This window comes from Pteropus alecto, unplaced genomic scaffold (genome assembly GCF_000325575.1).
Source record: "Pteropus alecto unplaced genomic scaffold, ASM32557v1 scaffold8, whole genome shotgun sequence".
Classification (NCBI taxonomy): domain Eukaryota; kingdom Metazoa; phylum Chordata; class Mammalia; order Chiroptera; family Pteropodidae; genus Pteropus; species Pteropus alecto.
Window position 1 is genome coordinate 18,402,434 of NW_006494609.1, and position 20,293 is coordinate 18,422,726.

General features: G+C 56.0%; 1 protein-coding gene across 5 annotated transcripts in view; it reads left to right on the forward strand.

Moving 5' to 3' along the window:
* Window positions 1–20,293, forward strand: part of LOC102895893 (B2 bradykinin receptor) — a 51,060-nt gene that overhangs the window by 16,468 nt on the left and 14,299 nt on the right. For 2 of the 5 annotated variants that reach the window (XM_015599557.2, XM_006925565.3), the window contains 2 exons: window positions 8,017–8,117; window positions 11,351–14,125. In XM_015599557.2, the coding sequence (XP_015455043.1) occupies window positions 8,044–8,117; window positions 11,351–12,461 (1,185 nt within the window). In that variant the 5' untranslated portion in view covers window positions 8,017–8,043 and the 3' untranslated portion in view covers window positions 12,462–14,125. Of the gene's footprint in view, window positions 1–8,012; window positions 8,118–11,350; window positions 14,126–20,293 lie in introns of those variants that run through there. The other 3 variants (XM_015599558.2, XM_015599556.2, XM_015599559.2) reach the window with 3 other exon arrangements.

Here is a 20,293-nt window from a genome sequence, read left to right on the forward strand (position 1 = left end):
CCATGTCTGTGATCTTTCCTGCTGTATCTCACACCATCACCACAAATAGGGAATAAAAGTTTATCGAATGAATGAATGAATGAATGGGCAGGAAGGCCACTCCCAGGAGGTGAATGGGCAGTGCTCTACCTCCCTTCAGAGCCAAAAGCATCTTGTGCGGAGTCTGTAGACCTCAGATATTACCGTGTACAGAGAGGGACAAGATTTCACCTGCCCCAAGCTCATTGTTCCCCGCTGGTCCTCCTACACAAGCCTTGGGCAAGACCCAAACTTCTCTGTGCCCCGGAGGATTGTTTTCTCTGCAGCTGGCTCAGAGTCTCCATTTATTGTGTCTTCCTCCCCTTGTTTTGTAAACCAGGCTGCTGGCAAAAGGTCACAGCACACACTCGTGTGTGGCGACGGAGCCGGGCCAGCAGCCAGCCGGCTTGGCGGAGACCCCGGCCAGGTCTGTGGGAGGAATGAGCATCCTTCAGCGGGCCTGAGCCTGTGCGAGCAAGTGCTTTTCTGGAAAACACTCCCCCCTGGACCCGCAGCCTTCCTTTCTCACGCAGCCTTTCACAAGGATTTCCATTTCCTCCTGTTGTAAATGAAGTACATGCCTGTGACAGAAACCCTGGATCATGCAGGAAAGTGGGACGAGGACAGCTAGCTGTCTAATCACTCCAAGGCAGCTGCTCTGAAGGACTCGGCCCGCCACGCCCTTGCCTGGTCAGGGCGCGTGAGGGCTGCGTTTCCAACGTGTTGACGAGCAGACAGTGTTAGGGCACAGCTCTTTCTCCCCCACAGGGTGGGGGCAGCTGTGGGAGAAGAAGAAGGAGAAGGGGGCCTGGGGACCAGGATTCGGGGACCAGGATCCCAGGACCGGGTCCGCGGCCGAGCTCTGCCGCTGACGGGCTGTGTGTCCTGGGGGCGGGCGTGTGGGCTCCGGGCCTTCGGTCCACTCCTGCAGGGGCTCTGAGGGAATGGTGTCGAGGAGCTCTCCCCGCCCTCCTGTTCCGGGGTCCTGTCCGCTTAACGCAGGAAGGGTTTCCAGGGGTGGAGGGAAGGAGGGAGGAGGACTGCGCCTGTGACATGAAACCCTTCGGGCTCTGTCCCCGATAGCCCCAGACCTGGGAGAGCCTCCAGACCCCTGCTGACCTCTGGCCTGGGGGACCTCAAAGGCCATTCCAGCAGGGGACAGGCAAGGCCTTGGCTCTCCTTGCAGGCTCGCCTTTATTCGCTGTGTGGCTTTAGACATCTCGTCACCTTTTTAGGCCTCAGTTTCCCCCTTCTGTAAAAGAGAGGGTGGGGGGAGGTCGAACGTGTTCTTTTTAAGACTCTTCCCTCCAGTAAGACGCCTGACGCAGGGAGAGAGGAGAGAGACGCTGACGTTACGGAGCTTGTACAGCGTGCCGAGCATCGCTCTAAGCCCTCCCTGTTCGTTCCTTCGCTTCGTGTCCTCCCAGCAACCCCTGTAGGTGCTGTTAATGTCCCCGTCTGACAGATGAAGAAACTTAGGTCCTGAGTGGTTTAGCTGCTTGTCCAAGGTTACACACAGCTAGTAAGTATTAGATCTCGGATTCTGACCCAGCTGGATCTCGGTCATGAAATAAATGCCAGGTCCTTTGTCTTTCCAATCCCTTGGGGACCTATCCAGGCACCCAACCCATGCTCTTACACACACACACACGCACACACACACACACGCACACACACACGCACATGCACGCGCGCGCACACGCACACGCACGCACACACGCGGTGGCTGCTCCTCTGCCAAGCAACTCCAAAACAAACGTGGTTGCTGAGATGGAGGGACTGAGTTTTCCTGCCCGAAAACCCTCTGCGCCAAAGCACCCAGTGGCCCAGAACCAGAGGGCTGCCCCCTCCCCACCTGCTCCTCCCCCGGCCACCCCCACGTGGCCAGCGGAGACCCCATCTCAGCTGCTCTGAACTGCTAGCTGCACAGAGCTTCTTCCCTGGTAGGATGAAATCACAGTGCCCTCTCCAGGCCAGGGACAGCCAAGCCTGCAAGCCCACTTAATCCCTCAGCTATTCCACAGGAGAGGCGGGGGGTAGGGCCTGGGGGGCAAGCAACAGGTGCCTTTTGCCAGGTGAGAGATGGCGCTGTGCAGGAGACCGGCTTGGGGGTCGGACCCGTGCAGACTTGGGTTTGAATCCTGGCCCTGCCCCTGGCCAGCTGTGCGAGCTCCAACTCTCTCTGCTTCATTCGTGCCCCTCCGCTTCCTTATCGTAAACGTGGGAATGATAACGCATCGACCACACAGCGCGGTCTTGAGGATGTGACAGGCAGGGTGCACAGTAAGTTCTTTTATTTCCCTTTGCTTCTGCCCTTTAAATGTGTCTGCTGGGAAGAGAAAAGGAAATGAGGGATTACCCTGCCTTCTGTCAGTCAGTCATCAATCACTAATTGAGCACCTGCTAGGTGTCATGCCCTCAACAGAGAAAGAAAGAAGCAATGCAAGCAACTCTAATAAAAGTGCCCTAAATAAATGTCATGGCGAAGGAAGAGAGGGGAGAGGAGGAAGCGAACTCTGCCGTTCGAGGGGCTTCGACCAGAGAAAAAGAACCAGTTGGGGCTGTGTGTTATGAGGTTTATTGCGAAGAACACGTGACTGCAGGGCCGAGTAGGCAAGTCCGAAATCCACCAGGAAGGCCACCAGGCAGGGCGGCACTCTCGGGCATGGACTGAAGCTGCTGCTGACAGGTGTGATTTCTTCTGGGAAACCAGGGCTCTTAAGGCCTTTCAACTGATTGGACCAGGCCCACCGAAATCACCGAGGCTCGTCTCCCTCACTCAAAGTCGACTGGTTATGGACTTTAATCACATCTACAAAATGCACCCATAGCAACACCCTGATCGATGTCAGATTTAATAAGTGGGGGCTGCAGCCAAGGTGACACATAAAACTGACTGTCGCATGGCTCTTAGAAGGGTTATCGTCGAGCTGGTCTCAGCTTCGGCAGGCAGAAGGTGGGGAGCGCATTCAGGCAGAAGGCACAGCGGGGACACAGGAAATGCCTCCGGGGAGTGGGCGTGGGCCAGTGTGGCTGGGGCGCCATGGAAGTGTATCACATGCAGAGTGATTGGAACAAGGGGACGGTTTCATAAATAACAATAAGCAAATATAAGGTCTTTTTCAAAGGTATCACTACAACAACCGTGGGACAACATGGAGAAGTCCCCCGGATGCGCTATTCCGTGTCAAACCACAGGGGACGAAAGAATGGACAACTGTGGATACAAAAAGAGCTGTGTTTGGGGACAGAACCCTGGGAGATTTTAATATTTTTAAATGTTCTTTTACTGTGGTTATGTTATCTTTAAAAGCGAGAAGGGAGTGGTGTCAGGATGTCAGATGAAGCTGTTTATTCATTAAAACTAGAAAACCCAACGTGAGGACAAGAAACAAAACTCTCTGAACAGAGTGACCTGCGCACAAGGAGCAGGAAGAAGACGCAGACTGGCATGCGCACGGGCACCCGAGGGTGAGCAGAGCCCTGGAAACCGCCCTGTCCTCTGCTGCGGAAAGTGGGTGGGGAAGGGGCGCTGCTCCCCAACGCCCCGCCCCTCACCCTGCCTCCCTCTGTAAATGTTTCCCAAACCCTCCAGGCCTGCGAAGTGTCCAGATGCTGGCGGGGCCCCCGTGTGTATGTCTAAGGTTGAACTGGATCCTCTGATTCAGCTCCGTCTGGGAGTTCCTGGAATGGAGCTTAGCTTCCCAGAACCCCATCCTTCCCCCACAGACAGCGTTGGCTGTTTCTCAGGGGAAAACAGAAAGGGGCTCCTAGGGAGCTCTGTGCTCAGGGCCACACCCCTTCTCCCTGGTACTGAGGCTGGGGTGGTACCTGAGCCAGCCCGCGCCCCCGCAACCCCCAGTATTTGCTCTGGCCTGAAGTTTACCTCTGTGGCCATCTATAAACAGCATCCTTACTCAGTAATCACGTAAGTCAGATTTTAGAGGAAAACATCCACTCTGGGGAGGAGTCCTGAGCTGTGAAGCAGACCGCGGTTCTTTCTAGCTGTGGCCTTGACTCTGGCTTGCCGGGTGGTCTGAGGGATTTTACTTGTTTATGGAGCGAATGTTTCTTAAGAGGCTGGGATGCACAGAACGCAGTGGGGGGCACACACAGCGGAGAGCGGGGAGGTGAGCGAAGCAGGGCGCTCCCCTCCACGGACACGTGGAGACGCCTCACACACTCACACACTCACACACTCACACGCAGCTGTCGCTGCGAGAGGAGACGCAAAATGCACAGGGAGCACACGCACCCTGGGACTGAGGATAGAACTGGGGGGTCTCAAGGGTTCCCCTGAACTGAGAGGTAGGTGTCCTTGGCTCCATATCCGGCTTCGGGATCGGCATCTGAAACCTCAGCGGGGTGTGAGCAGGAGGGCGGGCCGTGCGGAAGGGACCCTCCCCAGTCCCCGGGGGCGGCTGAGGCTGCGTCTCAGGTGCGGCAGGAAGGGAAACAGTTCCAGACGCATTCGCCGCACGCTTCGTGCACTGGACACGTGCTGGCTCGTCTGCCCCTCACCGCGGCCCTAGGAGTTGGGGCCATTTTTATAGTAACCCCCAAATAAGAGCCTGATGGAGGGACCTCACGTCCCTGTCTGGCCCCGGATCCCGTCAGCCTCCCCGCCAGGCCGTGCCATTTGTGACACGAGTCATTCCACAGGCGCAGTTTCTGCCATCTCTTGTGTCACCTCTACCACTGTTTCTTTAACAGTGACTTACCTTTTGAACTGTAACGTCACGTCGTCAGCATAAATAGAAAACGGGTATCATTTGTTATTAAAAAACATCTGTAAAAAATAAATACACTGGACTATTTAGTGTTGATTATCAACAACGTGACTAGAGCCTACCTAGATTGGGGGGCCAGCTCAGGCACTGGAAGTGGCCTACAAACACCAGAGAGGGGCTGAAGGCACACCGGCCACCCAAGGCTTCCTCCCCGGTGGCCTGGAAGGAGGAGTGGCTATGACTCGGGGTTTGGGGTTCGGGTCACCCAGTCCACAGCCCTCGCTTTGAGAAACACCCCCAGGCTCTAACAGGCAGCCACGCAGGGCCGACTGCGCGTGGCCACAAGGTCAGGGGCTCCATCCCAGGCAAAACCTGGCCCTCGAAAGGGACACTGTGCATTCTGCGGTGGGCACAGCCTCCAAGTCCCCGGGACCTGGGTTCTTGGGAAACCAGACGAAGGGCTCCCCCTTGCACCAAAGTGGCATTTGCCCCTGACGGCATTGAGATCCAGTGTTTACGTGACTCAACGGAAGCGAACGTTCAGAATTCCGAGGGAGATGGACCGCGAGTGAGGCAGAGCGTGTTGGAGGCGAACGTTTCTGAGGCAGCTCTCGGGCAGAATCCCGAGGGAGATGGACCGCGAGTGAGGCAGAGCGTGTCAGTCAGACTGTGTCCGGCGTTCCTTCTAAAGCATCGGCTTGAGCAATGACGGCAAGGACTGGCTCAGAGTCCTCTCCTCCCCCACGCCCACCCCAGCCACGAGGATCGGTCTGGGGGACCCCAGGTCCACCCGCCTGGCCCTGGCCCGTGGATGAGGAAAGCGAGGCCCAGGGGGACGAGGGGCCCTGCTCAAGGTCGCACGCAGGGTGCCGCCCTTCTGACGCTGCCCCCCGCCACCCCGCCCCGTCCCCACACCCTCCGCTCTGCCGAGGTGCCCACCACGCTACTCTCCTGCCCCTCACCCCTTTCAGTGGCTCTCGGACAGCTGGTTTTATAATCTCAGGGTGTATTAGTCAGGGTCCCAGAAGGAAAGAGAGGACACGTTCAAACTGGGTAACAGGAAGAGAATGTAAACAGAGGGTCTTTTTACGGGGTGTAGACGGCGAGCAGGCACGGCAAAGGTCCCGCTCCCCGCTCCCTCCCTCCCGGCTTGAGGCCTGAGCTGGCAAGAGGAGGTGGTAGTTAGCAGTGTGGCCAAGGACCCTTGGGAGGAGCTGCAAGGTCCTGCTCAGGCCCTGCCAGCCCCTGGAGGCCCCCCGGGGAGGGAGCCACGAGCCAGCCCCCCCACACCCCCCCCAGTCTCTCTCGGCCTCCTGGCCCCCTGATGGTGCCCCCACCAGCCAAACCCAGTGGGTGGGAAGCCAGATGGCAGGGAACACAAGTGTGGTCCACGCAGGGGGCTGCCGGGAAGTGACCCAGAGCCCATGGCAGTGCCCACACAGAGGGCCTGTCCCAGAGCGTGCGGCCATCCAAACAGATCAGAGAAACGAGGGTGGCCCTCAGACTCCTGCTTCTCCCAGGTCCTTAAACTGCCTGCTCTGTGGACGTCTGGAGAGAGAGAAGCCGTCGACTTTGTTTTGAACTGAGAACAATGTTGACAGTCATTAGCAAAGAGTTAGGATCCAGCTGGGCTCAAGTGGCCAGATCTGGGGACACTCAGCCAGATTGACCCGGAGAGGAAAGGCTAAGCTCCTTTGCAGAGCGACACGCTGGAGGCCCTGAGTTACCTGTGTGGCTATCACGTTCCAGATGGAAATGAGAGGCCTCAACAGCAGGCTGAGGTCCCTCCACCTGAGGGAGGGAGCCCCAATGGGGAGGGGAGCTCTTCTCTCTTCCCCATTGCATCTCGGCACCCCCAAAACACTCAGTAATTGTTGAGAAATGTATGATTCGAGCCCATGACCTCTGACCTCCAACTGAGTTTTCTTCCAGGGGCCAGGCAGTCCCCCCACCCCCCAGAAAGGCGATCTACGAGGTCTTTCTTCCCTTCTCCTGAGCCCCCTCCCACTGGGATCAGAGGACATTGCTGCTCATGGCATCCATGCGAGTTCCAAATCTTGGCCTCAGCTCTGCCCGGGGGGTTCCTGTAACCTCCGATGGCGTTCATTGAACATGTTCCCCTTCATTTCCTGCTTACCGACGCAGGCTTTTCTTTTTCTAACGTTCAGATTTCCTGCACGAATGTCCAGTGCCTTATCTCCATCTCCCACAACTGAATCAGGAGAGCTGGGCTTCTGGAGCCCGGTGCAGGCGCTGGCTGGGGCGTGGCTGCAAGCAGGGGCAGGCAGCCCGCGGCCGTACCTGTACACACGCATGCACGCCTACGCTCCTCACACCTCCCCGGGCAGTAGCGAGTGGTTACACGGGATGCTGGAGAGGGCTCCAGGTCTGGCTCCAGGAAGGGAGGTTTAAGCCCATCTTCCAGCAATGACACTTGGACAAGCCGCTGCACCTCTGCACCCCATTTCCTCCTCTGCAAGGCTAGCGTACAACCGGTGCCTACCTCTCAGGGGGGTACAGTTAACGTAAGGAGGGGCAGAGGAAGGCTTCGTTCATGGAAGCCCCGCTGGGCTTTCTTTCAAAAGCGCCCCAAACTCATCAGGTTCCAGTGTTAACGTGTACGTGATCCTGTATCTCCAAGACAGCCCTTCCACTTCTTCCGCTCGTGGGAGATGGCAGCATCTCCCATGCCGAGCCGGGGGTGTCCTTGACACCTTCCCCGCTCTCATCCCCAGCGCCTCCATTTCAAAACGTTCACCGGGCAGGTCAGCGTTCCTCTCCAATCACCTCTGGAAAGGTGGAGGGATTGCTCTGATGGAGATTGCTCTCCAATCTCCATCATCCTGTGCCTGGAATAATGAGTAGCACCTGCTAACTGGGCTTCCTGCTTCCGCTCTGCCCCCTCCCCACACCCGCCACGGTCCCATCCTCCCCAGCAGCCACCAGGGCCGCCGCACGTTCACACCAAGGGCCTCCCTGTCTCGGGGCCTTTGCACCTGCTGCTTCTCCTGCCCGGACGTCCTCCTCTCCCCGCCACCCTTATGCCCAGTTCACTGCCTCTCACCCCTCCCCAGGCTACACCTCCTGGGGAGCAGACGCTGTGCCCGTCCTCGCTACTATGTCCCTAGCACCCCATCCACGGTAGACGCTTGATAAATATTTGTGAAGTGCAGGACTCCGTTTCCCTTGCCTGGTGGAGAGTACATGCGTGTCATGGTCCCCAGTCTGCCGTCTAACCATCTGATCATCTTCCTACTCTTCCGGTCAGCCCAGGTGGGGCCTCGCTCACGTCTAAATGTTCTCTGCCTGGAAGAGACCGATGTTCCTGTCTGTTCATGAGGACCCCGTGCCCACCATGGCCTCTTTCAGGTGAGTCAAAGAGATTCCTCGATTTACCATTCGTAAGGGGGCGGGGCAGACAGCCTGGCGAACACCCGGGAGAGAGCCAAACTCATCCCTTGGACAACAGCTGAAGCAACAGGCAACGCTAAGCCCGAGGACAATCCCTCTCAAGGGCCAGTGAGGCCAGGGCTCAAATCCTAGATGCCTGCGGGGCAGAGGGAGTAGACTGGTCGGTAAGGCTGTGGTGGGGGCAGATGCAGGAAGAGAGGGACACATCGCTGGTGGTCCTATGTGAGCTATCCCGGACGAACCTGGGAACAAAGAGCACGAAACTCTGAAGTCGACTCCCAGGAAATCAGACAGCCCTGTGCCAGGTCGCCTTGGAGACAGGACATCACCAACCCCTGGCTGACACCTGGTGAAAGGCCGGGGCACTCTAAGGAGAGAATGTGGGGGGCGTTGATGCCTAGCAGAAGCAGGGGAAAGGGAGAGTCAGTCCTGAGGAAAGCAGTGTCACCAAGCCTGGCCTCTTGGTCCTGTGGTAGGTGTGGCCCATGATGGAGATGACCAAATGGCCAGCTCAGCTGGGGCCTCGGAGCTCAGGCCCTGTGAACTGCAGTTACGCACCCCCCAGGCCACTTTCTGACAATCCTGTAACTTATCAGAGCCAGCTCTGGGCCTAGTGCCATTGTTGGCTAGGGACCGTCCTGCTGGGAAGTTAACGAGTAGCCTCTGGTGCAATACTTCAGTGTCTGGAGAGGGAGACCCCCAGAGGACACCCCGCCCCAGGCCTGGGGCACTGAGGAAACAGGTTTCTGTAGCTGCAGAAATGGGGCCAAAGGCTGGACCGAGGGGCCCATCCAGGGGAGGCCTCACCTTCAGAGAGCTCTGCCGAGAAGCCTGCCAGTTTGCATAGGTCGGGAACTGAGGGTCCAGTGGGGTCGGCTTGTCCCTGCTCCACAGTGTCTGGGGCCTCAGCTGGAAGATTCAGAGGCTGGGATACCAGAATCAGCAAAGCGGCAAGCTGGTTCCTCTCCAAGAGGCTGCTTGCGTGTCCTCACGCCATCGTGGCTGGCCTCCCCCAGAGCGAGCAAGCCAGGAGTCCGAGGATGAAGCTGCAATGCCATGACCTGGTCTTAGAAGTCACACGCCGTCACTGCCTCCGTGGGTGGGAAGCAAGTCGCCAAGTCTGGCTACGTTCAAGAGGAATTAGACTCCGCCTTCTAAAAAGAAATGTCAACACATTCGGGCCGTATTAAAACCTTCCGTCCACCGGGAGAATCTTTTCAGAGCGTATTTTCTATCCACGGGGCAAAGCCTTGCCCTCTTAGCGCCCAGGGATGGCTGTCCTTAGCCCCTGATTCAACCCCATCTCTTGCCACTCCCCACCTCCCAGTCCAAAGTCTGATCTGCCCTCTGGAACGTGCCAGTGGCTTCCCCACTTCTGTGCCTCTGCTCAGGCTGCTCCCTCTGCCTGGTCCGTCCTCTCCTTCTTGTCCCTTGTTGGCATCTTCCTCATCCTTCAGCTCTAGAGTCACCTCCAACCTTCTCTGCCTCCCCCGATTCTGCATCCCCCTGTCCCTCACACACTACCCCTCGGCACTCATCACGCACTGAACCACAGTTGTTGGGAGCTTGGACAAGATGGGGGACCCGTGGTACCCCGCTCTGGGTCCCTACCGCCAGGGCGGAGCTCAGCACAGAGAAAATCCTCAAGATACCCTTAAAGGGTAAACGCGTGGATGAGTGAGCTCATCACAGGCCCCGGGTCTGACCCCTCGAAGTGGGCCAGCTGCCACGGAAAGCAGAGGGGCTTTTTCTGGGAAATCCCAGACAATCAGCAGGTTTTTTTCCCGTCATTTCTTGCTCAGCTCCTCCCCCGTGAGCCTACCCGACCATCGACCCAGGAAGAACTCCTCTACGCCCGCTTGCCCGCGCCCACCCGGAGGGGCACTAGAAAGATGCCAAGCAGTCCTGCGGTCTGGGCTGTCTTCAGCTGTCCCACGTGTCTGCACGCTCACTCTTCGACGTGGACCTTGCAACGGCCACGCAGGGCAGAGGAAACAAAACGAAGGAGACCACGTCGTAAATTCCGTAAATGTCTAACCGCTGTGCAGTGCTCCTGAAACTGCCCTAAAATAATAGTGAATGTCGACCCTGATTGAAAAAGAAAAATGGAAAAGAAAAGAAAAAAGAAAACAAAATGACAGCTCAGAAAGGCCGAGCAATTTGCCCGGGACCGCACAGAACCCACGTCTGTCTGAGGCCGGGCCGCTCGCCCAAGATAGAGATGAATCAGCCTCGACAGCAGCACTTCTGGAAAGTGAACTGCTCCCTGGTCTGCGTGTCCCCTGAAAAGTGAAAAGGAGCTCATGGGTCCGTGACGAAGTCAGCGATGCAGGAGGAAGAACGTGCCAACGGCGGGGCTCGGGTTTAACCTTGGTTGCTTTCATGGGTTCGCCGAAAAAAGATAACTGTGAATGTTTCTTGAACCAAGTTCAGTGCTGGGAGCTTTGTGCACGTTGTCTTAGATCCCCGCCATGACCCTGAGAAGCAGATTTTGTTTTTCCTATTTTACAAGGTAGGTAGGTCACTGAGGTCCAGAGAGGTTGATTAACTTAACCGAGGTCACACAGCTAATGAATGAGCTGCCCTCCTTCTCTACGATGCAACCTCTGATCATTAGCAACATTTCTCTGATGGAGGGTACAAAACCCCGACACTGCCTTCTGCCAGAAAGAGAGAGGGCACGAACAGACGGGCTGTGGTCTTGGATGCAGGCTAGACTCTCCCTGTCTGGTATGATATCATTTTTCCTCTTCTAATAAATTAATCACCTATGGCCAGGCCACGAGAGGCTAAATGATGACCAGCCCTTGGGAGGGGCCCAGGCGATAAGGAAGGAATGTACTGTGTATCCTCCTATCGTGAAAGCTTCAAGGAGGAGGTCGAAGGTCCAAGACTGGTGAGGGTTAGTGCTGGTGATGGTCGCCAGCCAAGGAAACATCCCAGTGGAGCCGCGAGGCGGGGAACCATAGCTCTCGGCGTAGGCCCAAGGAGCAGAGGTGCCTCCCTGAGGCCCTGGGAGTCAGGTGGCCGGAGCAGGGTCTCTGAGCGCAGTCTCAGAAAGGGCTGAGTCCCACCCCGGCTTCGCCTTCTGGAAGCTGTGGCTGACACACACCCCTTCTCCTTCTGCACCCGTCATTCGCCTGCCTCTGGCGACCTGGAGGTGTAACGGCCTCTTTCACACTTTCTTTCAGCGCCGAGATGCTCAACATCACCTCGCAAGTCCTTTCGCCTGCTCTCAACGGGACCCCTTCCCAGAGCAGCAGCTGCTTCGACTCCGACTTGTGGAACTGGCTCAACGCCATCCAGGCCCCCTTCCTCTGGGTCCTGTTCACGCTGGCGGCGCTGGAGAACGTCTTCGTCCTCAGCGTCTTCTGCCTGCACAAGAGCAGCTGCACGGTGGCGGAGATCTACCTGGGCAACCTGGCCGTGGCCGACCTGATCTTGGCCTGTGGGCTGCCCTTCTGGGCCGTCACCATCGCCAACAACTTCGACTGGCTCTTCGGGGAGGTCCTCTGCCGCGTGGTGAACACCGTGCTCTACATGAACCTGTACAGCAGCATCTGCTTCCTGATGCTGGTGAGCATCGACCGCTACCTGGCCCTGGTGAAAACCATGTCCATGGGCCGGATGCGCGGCGTGCGCTGGGCCAAACTCTACAGCCTGGTGATCTGGGGCTGCTCGCTGCTCCTGAGCACGCCCATGCTGGCCTTCCGGACCATGAGAGAGTACAGAGACGAGGGCCACAACGTCACCGCCTGCATCATCAGCTACCCATCCTACACCTGGGAGGTGTTCACCAACATGCTCCTGAACTTCGTGGGCTTCCTCCTGCCCCTGAGCATCATCAGCTTCTGCACGGTGCGCATCATGCAGGTGCTGCGTAACAACGAGATGCAGAAGTTCAAGGAGATCCAGACGGAGAAGAAGGCTACGGTGCTGGTGCTGGCCGTGCTGCTGCTGTTCATCATCTGCTGGCTGCCCTTCCAGATCAGCACCTTCCTGGACACGCTGCTGCGCCTCGGCATCCTCTCCAGCTGCTGGGACGAGTACGTCATCGACGTCTTCACGCAGATCTCCTCCTACGTGGCCTACAGCAACAGCTGCCTCAACCCGCTGGTGTACGTGATCGTAGGCAAGCGCTTCCGCAAGAAGTCGCGGGAGGTGTACTGGGGACTGTGCCGGAGAGGCGGCTGCAGGCCGCAGCCCAACCAGCTGGAGAGCTCCATGGGCACGCTGCGGACCTCCATGTCGGTGGAGCGCCAGATCCACAAACTGCCAAAGTGGGCGGGGAGCAGCCAGTGAGAGATGTCACCAGGATTACTGCTGACATGCGTGCCGGTTGGCAGACAGCTGCTCCTCGGGGTGTGCCCAACACGGAAGGGAAGGCGTCCGACGTGTAACCTTGGACGATGAGTCCAGGACACACTGGAGCGTGATTCCTGCCCTGATCGGGTTGCAGTGAGCACAGCCGTGAGGGTGGGGTGACGCCGCGCACAGGTGAGGGCCCCACAAACACGACAGCATTATTGTCCTTATTTGCTGCCACCCCGGGATAGTCCGCTCCTGCCAGGAGTGGAGGGAGCCTGGGGGAAGGAACAGGGTGACTGAGCTTGGTGTCCCACCCTGCCCCAGCATGACAGCTTGGGTGCAGTGGCTGAGTGCACACGCGATGCCTAGTTGCATTTTTGCCTTGGATTTCTTTAACGGACTCGGCTAGGACTTCGCAGGATGACTTGTCAGATTAACGAAGGTGAAGCTCTGGGGGCCGCTGGTAAGAACCCAAGGATGGGATTCTGCCGCTCCCCTCGCCGACGGACAGGCTGGTCTGTGCCGACGGGGAAGGCAATGCGCACGCATCCAGTGCTTGCCGTACACGCAGCGTTGAGCGCAGGGGGTGAGAGGAGGAGGAAAGAGGGTGTGAGGTCTCCGCCGTGAAGGAACTCGTGAGCTGGCGTGGAGATGACCAAGCACTTGCAACCACCAGAGGCTGGTCTACGAGGCGGTCGGGCAAAGCCTGTGTGCGCTCCGAGCAGCGGGGCGGGGAGCCTGGCGCCCCAACTCCACCGTAACCGCTTGCTCGTGCCTGCCCCCTGCCCCAGTTTCTTCCTTCTTCCTCTGCCACAGGAGGATGTGAGGATTAAAGGACGCAACCGGCACAGAAGTATTTTGAAAAACAAAAGGTGCTATGTAGACGTGAGGCATTAGGGTGGAACCTGGAGGCCCTGGAGGATCTGGATGGTAAAGAGCCCAGAACTCCTGACCATCCAGCGTCAGATTTTAAAGCAAATGCTCCAAAGCGGTTCCCTCCGCATCCCAGCCTTTTCTTCCCACCAGTCACACTCTCAGCCCCAATAAACATACTCTCTTGTAGCTGGAGAAAGAAAACGGGGTAAATCAGAAGGGGCCGCTTCCTGTTAAAGTGGAGCTGGGGCGCACAGGCTGCGAGTCGGGGAGAACGGGGACTGCGCGGTGACGTGTGAGACCCTCACTCGCCAGCGGTGTGCGGTGCTCCGAAGACCTACGGGCAGGGCCTTGCCACAGCCCTGCGCTCCTACCGGTAACTTAAGGGTCCGCCCATGTCTGAGGAGGAGACCGTCTGCGGGAGGGGAGCGTCCCGGGGGTCGTGTCCATGCGTAAAGACCCTCTATCGTGCGAAAGCCCCAGAGAGCTATTACGCTGTTAAGAGGGAGCGTTTCTCGAACAACGAGACATGGACGGAGGCGTCCACACGTGTCTTTTCTGAGCAGCATAATAAACGGATGAGGAGTTTTCACATGGCTCTTTCTTTTGTTACAACTCCTGAAACCCCGAGCTTCTTCGGGGACACAGCCATGCATGGGCTGTCAACGTCTTGGGGGTTTTCACTTACTTCTGCAGAACCTACTTTAGGGCTTCTGTCCTGTAGGCCAGTGGTGTCCACGCTTCTGTGATTGCATATCACTCTAAGTAAAAGAATTTTGACTATATGTACCTAATATGTATGCTTATTAACATGCACAACGTTAACATGTATTAACATGTATTAATGTACACTCTAAAATATACTGAAATTTAAGAAAATTCAATAGGGGTTGAAGATTTCCCCCATCCTACATTCCTGCAAGCTCCCATCAGGTGCCTGTGAGGCCCTGTGTGGCCCTAGAGCAATAAGGATGGCCGAGATGCCATCGCTCGTGCATGCAACGTGTCTCATTGAGTGCCTCCCATTCGACTTCCCCTTCAAATCAGGAGCATCCTCTACAATGTCCAGGTTAAACAGTTATCTAGCCACTGCTTGCATACTCCCAGGGATGGGGAACTTATTATCTATTCCATTTTGGGACCCCTTTGTCATTCGTGTATTCATTCATTCACTCATTCATTAAACAAAACTTGCATTCTGCGTCTACAGAAATGGCACCGCCCCATCTACAAATCCTTTGATTCATGCCAGAAACCTGGGGCTCATCCTGAAACGCACCCTCTCCTTCCTCCCTTCCGCCTCGGTGTTTCCTGGGGCTCGTTTCTTTTCCTATGTCTAACCATCATCTCTTACTGGCCTTCCCACCTCCAGTATCAGCCACCACCACCTCCCAATTCTGAATGTTCACTCTGAAACCAATGACATCTTTAAAGAATGCAAATACAATTCTCAAGAGGCTATAAACATTAAAAAACAAAAAATAGTGTTTCGGAATCAAGGCTTGGGGACCAGGCAGACCTGGATTCCAGTTCTGGTTTGGGCTCAGGCTCTTATTTTTTTCTGTGGTCTTGGGAATCACACTCATCCTTTCCAAGTCTACATTTATACCTGTAAACTGGGACTAATAATGGCATTTACCTCGAAAAAGTGTGAACAGGGTTAGTGTATGGAAGAGGGCTAGCACAGTGCTTGGTGCAGAGTTGCACTCGACACGTGTGAGCTGCCGTGAGGGCGATGTCGTCGATGGTGACGACGACGTGGATGTCGGTGGTGATGATGATGCCCGTGATGGAGATGCTGGTGCTGATGTGATGATGGCTGAGCCGATGACCGCGCCCTCTAACAGGAAACCCTTCAGCAGTGTTCAGCTCCGTAACATAGTCTGCAAGACCCTTCATGAGCCGGCCCCCGCCTTGTCTCTTTCCTTCTCCCTACTTCCTGGCTCATTCTCTACCCTCTAGCCGTACTGAGCACAAACGCCTGGACAGAGTCCAGCAGATATTCCAATCCTCTTCCAGTGCCCACACTTCCTGCTCAGACTGCACCTATTACCAATGGCCCTGAGCTCAGACAAAGTTGCCCACAAGCGCCCCAGGGAGCTCACTCATCTGAGAGGCTTTGTTCATAGATGTGAGCATGACTCAAGGAAGTTTTCAGTCCAGGGAGAAGCCACCTGGCCGGAAATTTGAGCAGAGATCTCAGCAGGTAGAAACAAGCTAGGAGAGCCTCCTTCCCACCTCCCCTCATCCCAGCCAGGCCCGTCGACTCCTTGGACCCTGCAATGGGGAGAGGCCCGGGTGGACCTCTGGTGGCCTAGGAACGAGGAATGGACCCAGCTCCTGCCCTGGCTGGAGCCGGTGAAGGCCTGGTGCAGAGGTGTGAACTGAATGCGGGTGACCCAGCGGGAACTAACCAGCGATGACAGCTACCGTCCATTTACGAAGCCACTTGAGCGCAGTCTCTATGGTTTGGAAGGTGAAGTCTCTACTTGTAACCCCGGTGATGCGCTCCCCTGTCTCCCTGTTACTCAGTCCCTGATCCTCACGCAGATCCTCGCAGATCCTCACGCAGCTCTGGCCTGTCGCCAGGCCCCCGGAGGATGTAGGGGGTCAGGGATGAGCAAGTGGGTCGTGGTTGAGCAATGGCAATGACTGACAGTTCAGTGGTGAGTTTGTGGTTTCTTGGCTGAGGTCAAGGGGCCCGTCAGTATGTCTCGCTCTCCCGAGTGCTTTTAGACTCGAGCCTCACAGCCACCGGGTGGCCAGGAGCTCCCATCGTCACCGGTTTGTGGGTGAAACGGAGGCCCCAGTGCGGGGTGGGGAGTAGCGAAGGCCGCACGGCTCCTCTCCTCGGAAGGGCGTTCTGGAAGCCTGCCTCTTCTGGGTGAGTCCGAGCCTCGACAGAGGGATGCGAACCCTGTGACGGAGGAAGCCCCGGAGGTGCCTTCCTGCCTGAGCCTGGGCTGTTTCTGCTCCAGCGAGCGCACTTTGCACTTCCCAGGCGCCCCCAGTGCCTGCTTCCTGCAGAACCGCCTCTGCGTGACACTTTACTCTGACGTTTGTGTAAATAACCACTTCATTGAGATAAAATTCACATGCCGCGCAGTCCATCCATTCCGGGGGCTTTTAGCGTATTCACAGAGCTGTGCGGCCATCACTGCTGCATACTTCCAGAACACATGCATCACCCCAGAACGAAATCCCACAGCCCTCAGCGGTCACTGCTCGTTCCTCCCCACGCCCCGGTCTCTGGTAGCCACTAACCTTTCTGCCTCTACATATGCCTATTCTGGGCGTTTCATTACAGATGGCATCGGACAATGTGTGTCTTTCGGGGTCTGGCTTCTCACACCTACCTTATACTGAGATATAATATTTAACTGTTGGGGGAGGACTTTGGGGACCAGGCCTTGAGTCCCTGCCATGTCACTTACCACGTGATCTCGGTCAACCACTTTACTCACCCCGCCCCCCATCCCTCGCCTCTGGCCTCGGTTTCCTCATCTGTAAAATAGGCAGATGATACAGACAGTGCGCCTCGCTCACCCAGAGCTAACGACTCTGGAGAGGGGGCTTCGTGAACTCTGAAGGGCAGGGGCAGCCCTGGGCTGGGAGCCAGGTTCCTGTTTTACCTCCCAGCTCTGCTGCTTCCTGGCGGCGGGAACTTGGATCAGGTCAATTAACTTCTCCCAGTAGCTGGTGTTTTGCCTATAAAATGAGGATCCAGGTGTCGTGAAAATTAGGTGGGCTAAAGGTGTTCCCCTGGGTTGGATAGTGTTCCCCCACCACCACCGCCCACTTGGTACCTCAGAAGGTGGTTCCTTATTTATGAATAGGGTCTTTGCAGAAGTAAAGTTAAGATGAGGTCCTACTGGATGACGTGGGCGCTAAGTCCAATGACTGGGGTCCTTTTAAGAAGAGGAGAGGACACACAGAGACACAGGACGCAGAGACTGGGCGATGCCCGGAGCCACCAGAAGCCAGGACAGAGGCATGGAGGAGATTCCCTCTCGGAGCCTTTGGGGGAGCCGGCCCTGCCCACACCTCTGGGCTCCCGAACTATGAGAGGATAAACGTCTGCTGTCTTAAGCCACCCTGTCCGCAGTGCTTTGATATGGCGGCCCCGGGGGATGGAGCCAGGTGTTTTCAGTTTTCAGCGCTCATGCGACTTCGAGATCACCCCTCACCGTCCAGACACAGCGCTTCCTTTCCCCCAACAAGGGGAAGAGGGACTCGGGTGCTTTTTCAGGTCCCCTGAGAACTAGAGATACTAGTTGGTGATAGAAGACTTCCTAAGAAAGGATAGAATGCACCAACTTACAGAATTGTAGAGATTTTTTCAAAAGGAGGGTGCTGAGGCCTTTCTGAAGCCCATGTAGCATGCTAGGGGCCGCGTCAGCCCCCCGAGTGTGCGCCAAGGCCCGGTGGTTCTGGGTTAAACAGCCCGTCTCTGCTGACTCGGGACCGGGGCTGCCCAGTTTCTCTCCTCCTCCCTCAAGCTCAAAGGCTGGGCTGAATCAGGGAGTGTCAGACGAGGTTAAGCAGTGGCCATAGGGCCCAGCTCCTGGCTGCCAGACAGCCTGGGCAGCAGCCCACCTATGTGGGAGGTTGTTTATAGAGAGCTCAAGACGGGGCTCCAAGGCTCCTCCAGACGCCTTCCTCCACGCTGAGTCACCCGCACGGCCCACTCAGCGGGCCAGCAGTGTCCGCCTGATTCCCCCTCAGATCCTGGCCAAGACGGGCGACAGCTATGTAGCCACTCCTTGTGCTGACACCGCCACTGTCACTGGCTGCTGCCCAAGGGCCAGCTTCATCATCGCGTCGCCTCGACTCCGAGAGGAGGCCCACTTTACAGATTAGGAAACCGAGGCTCCACGAGATGGTATAGCAAATGGCCCAAGTTCATGGTTATGGAGCTGGAATTACATCCTGGTGAGGTGGCTCCGTGGCCCAGACCAGACCACCGTGATTTCCAGACAAGACCATAAGGACCTGGGCCTAACTTTGGAATCAGTTATTTTTTAAACATTACCTGTCCACCTGGCGGAAGATAAAGCAATGAGACATCCTGACCATGGCATGACCTTTTAGGGTCATGTGACCCCTCATCCTCATGCTCTATCATGGAACAGAACGGCTTATTCTGAGAACTGGGGCTCTCCCATCAGCACCCCAACCCCATTAGTTGCCCAATTTCTTTCTCTTCAAATCAATCCTGACATCATTTTCTTCTAGATCTCACCTTACAATTTTTAAGCTATTTTGGTGTTATTATTTACTTCGTAGAGTTTCTTAAAGTTTCTCAAAAAAAATTTTTTTAAAAAAAGAAAGAAAAGAAACAAGGGCTCCCAAATGGTGAGACGCAACCACTGCATCTGCCTCGCGGGCTGCACCTTGTACAGACACACATTAAAGGCTCTGAGAAGTCCTGCAGGAAAGAGGCCTGCTCCGCTGTGCTTTGTGTAACTCGGAGTCTCCCGGACTTGGTTGGCACAGACCTGTTTTTCACTGGCTGCATCTCCATGACCTCCTTGCCCAGCACCTCCTTCTCTGCCCGAAGTTGACATGTTGAAGTTCCTCAGTCTTCAGTACTAAACTCTCTTCTCGTGTCTCTATGTGGTCCCTCTGACGAATCCCAGCCAGGAGCATAACTCTTACCATCTGTGATGGTTAGTCACATGTGTCAATTTGGCTGGGCTCCAGTTCCCAGTTATTTAATCAAACAGAAATCTAGGTGTTGCTGTGAAGGTCTTTTGTAGATGTGGTGAGCATCTACGATCACCTGAGTCACCATGGATAATGTGAGCGAGCTTCATCCAATCACTTGAAAGGCCTGAAGAGCCAAAACTGAGTTTTCCTGGAGAAGAAGAAGGAAACTGTTCTATGAACCCCTGACTGAGTTTCCAACCTGCTCTACAGATTTTGGCCCTGTCAGCCCCCATAGTCACATGAGCCCATTCCTTGAAATAGGTATCTGACAGGTAGATAGGTATATAGACGGATATAAATGAGGTAGAGATAGAGATAAAGATAGAGATAGAAATGGAGATAGAGATAAGTAGAGATAGATGATAGATAGATAATAGATGATAGATAGATAGATAGATAGATAGATAGATAGATAGATAGATAGATAATAGATGATAGATAGGTGATAGATGATAGATAGTAGAGATAGGTAGATATCCTATCGGTTCTGTTTCTCTGGAGAACCCTGACTAACACACTTCTAGGCCAACAACTCTGAAGAATCTTCTGTGATCCAAATGCCTACTAGAGAACCCCATCTAGGTGTTTCACACGCGCGCCAGTTTAAGTCCAGACCCAGCCTTTCTGATCCTCTCCTTAAGAAACCTAGTCCCTTTCCATCTTCCCTTCTCAGCTATGGCCCGGGTGCTGGGGATGAAGGAAGCCTAGAACGCTCCGGTTCCTCCCTGCCCCCCTATTCCCGCGTGACACGCACAACGGGCACTCCTGGCTCTGCCTCCAGAGGACATCTCAATTCATTCCGTCTCCATCTCCTCCCCCGGGCTTGAACTCTTCCAATCCTCTTGCCGCACAAGACTTAGGGTGATCTTTAGTGGCTCCCCATTTCCGGTGGGTGCAGCGATGCGCTGCCCAGACTCTCCTCCAGGAATGAAGGCCTTACCGCCCCAGCTGCTGGTGGACGGCGCTCAGCTGGGAGCTCTGCTTCACCCAAGGTCACGTCCCTTGCAAGGGCATCTGCATCTGATGACTGAAGGAAGGAGGGGCGCCCGCCCTCTTGTCTCCAACCCAGACAGCTTCGAAGGGTCCCCCCACAGGAGAATATTTACAGGTCGGCCTGGGCCTCTCCTAAGACTGCCCTGCAGCTGAGACTGTCCCTTTGCTTTCACAGGAACTGCCCCTTAGGCCTCCTGCAGCCTGCAGTGCCACTGGACCTAGAAAACGCCAGACTGCTTCAGCTGCCCTCC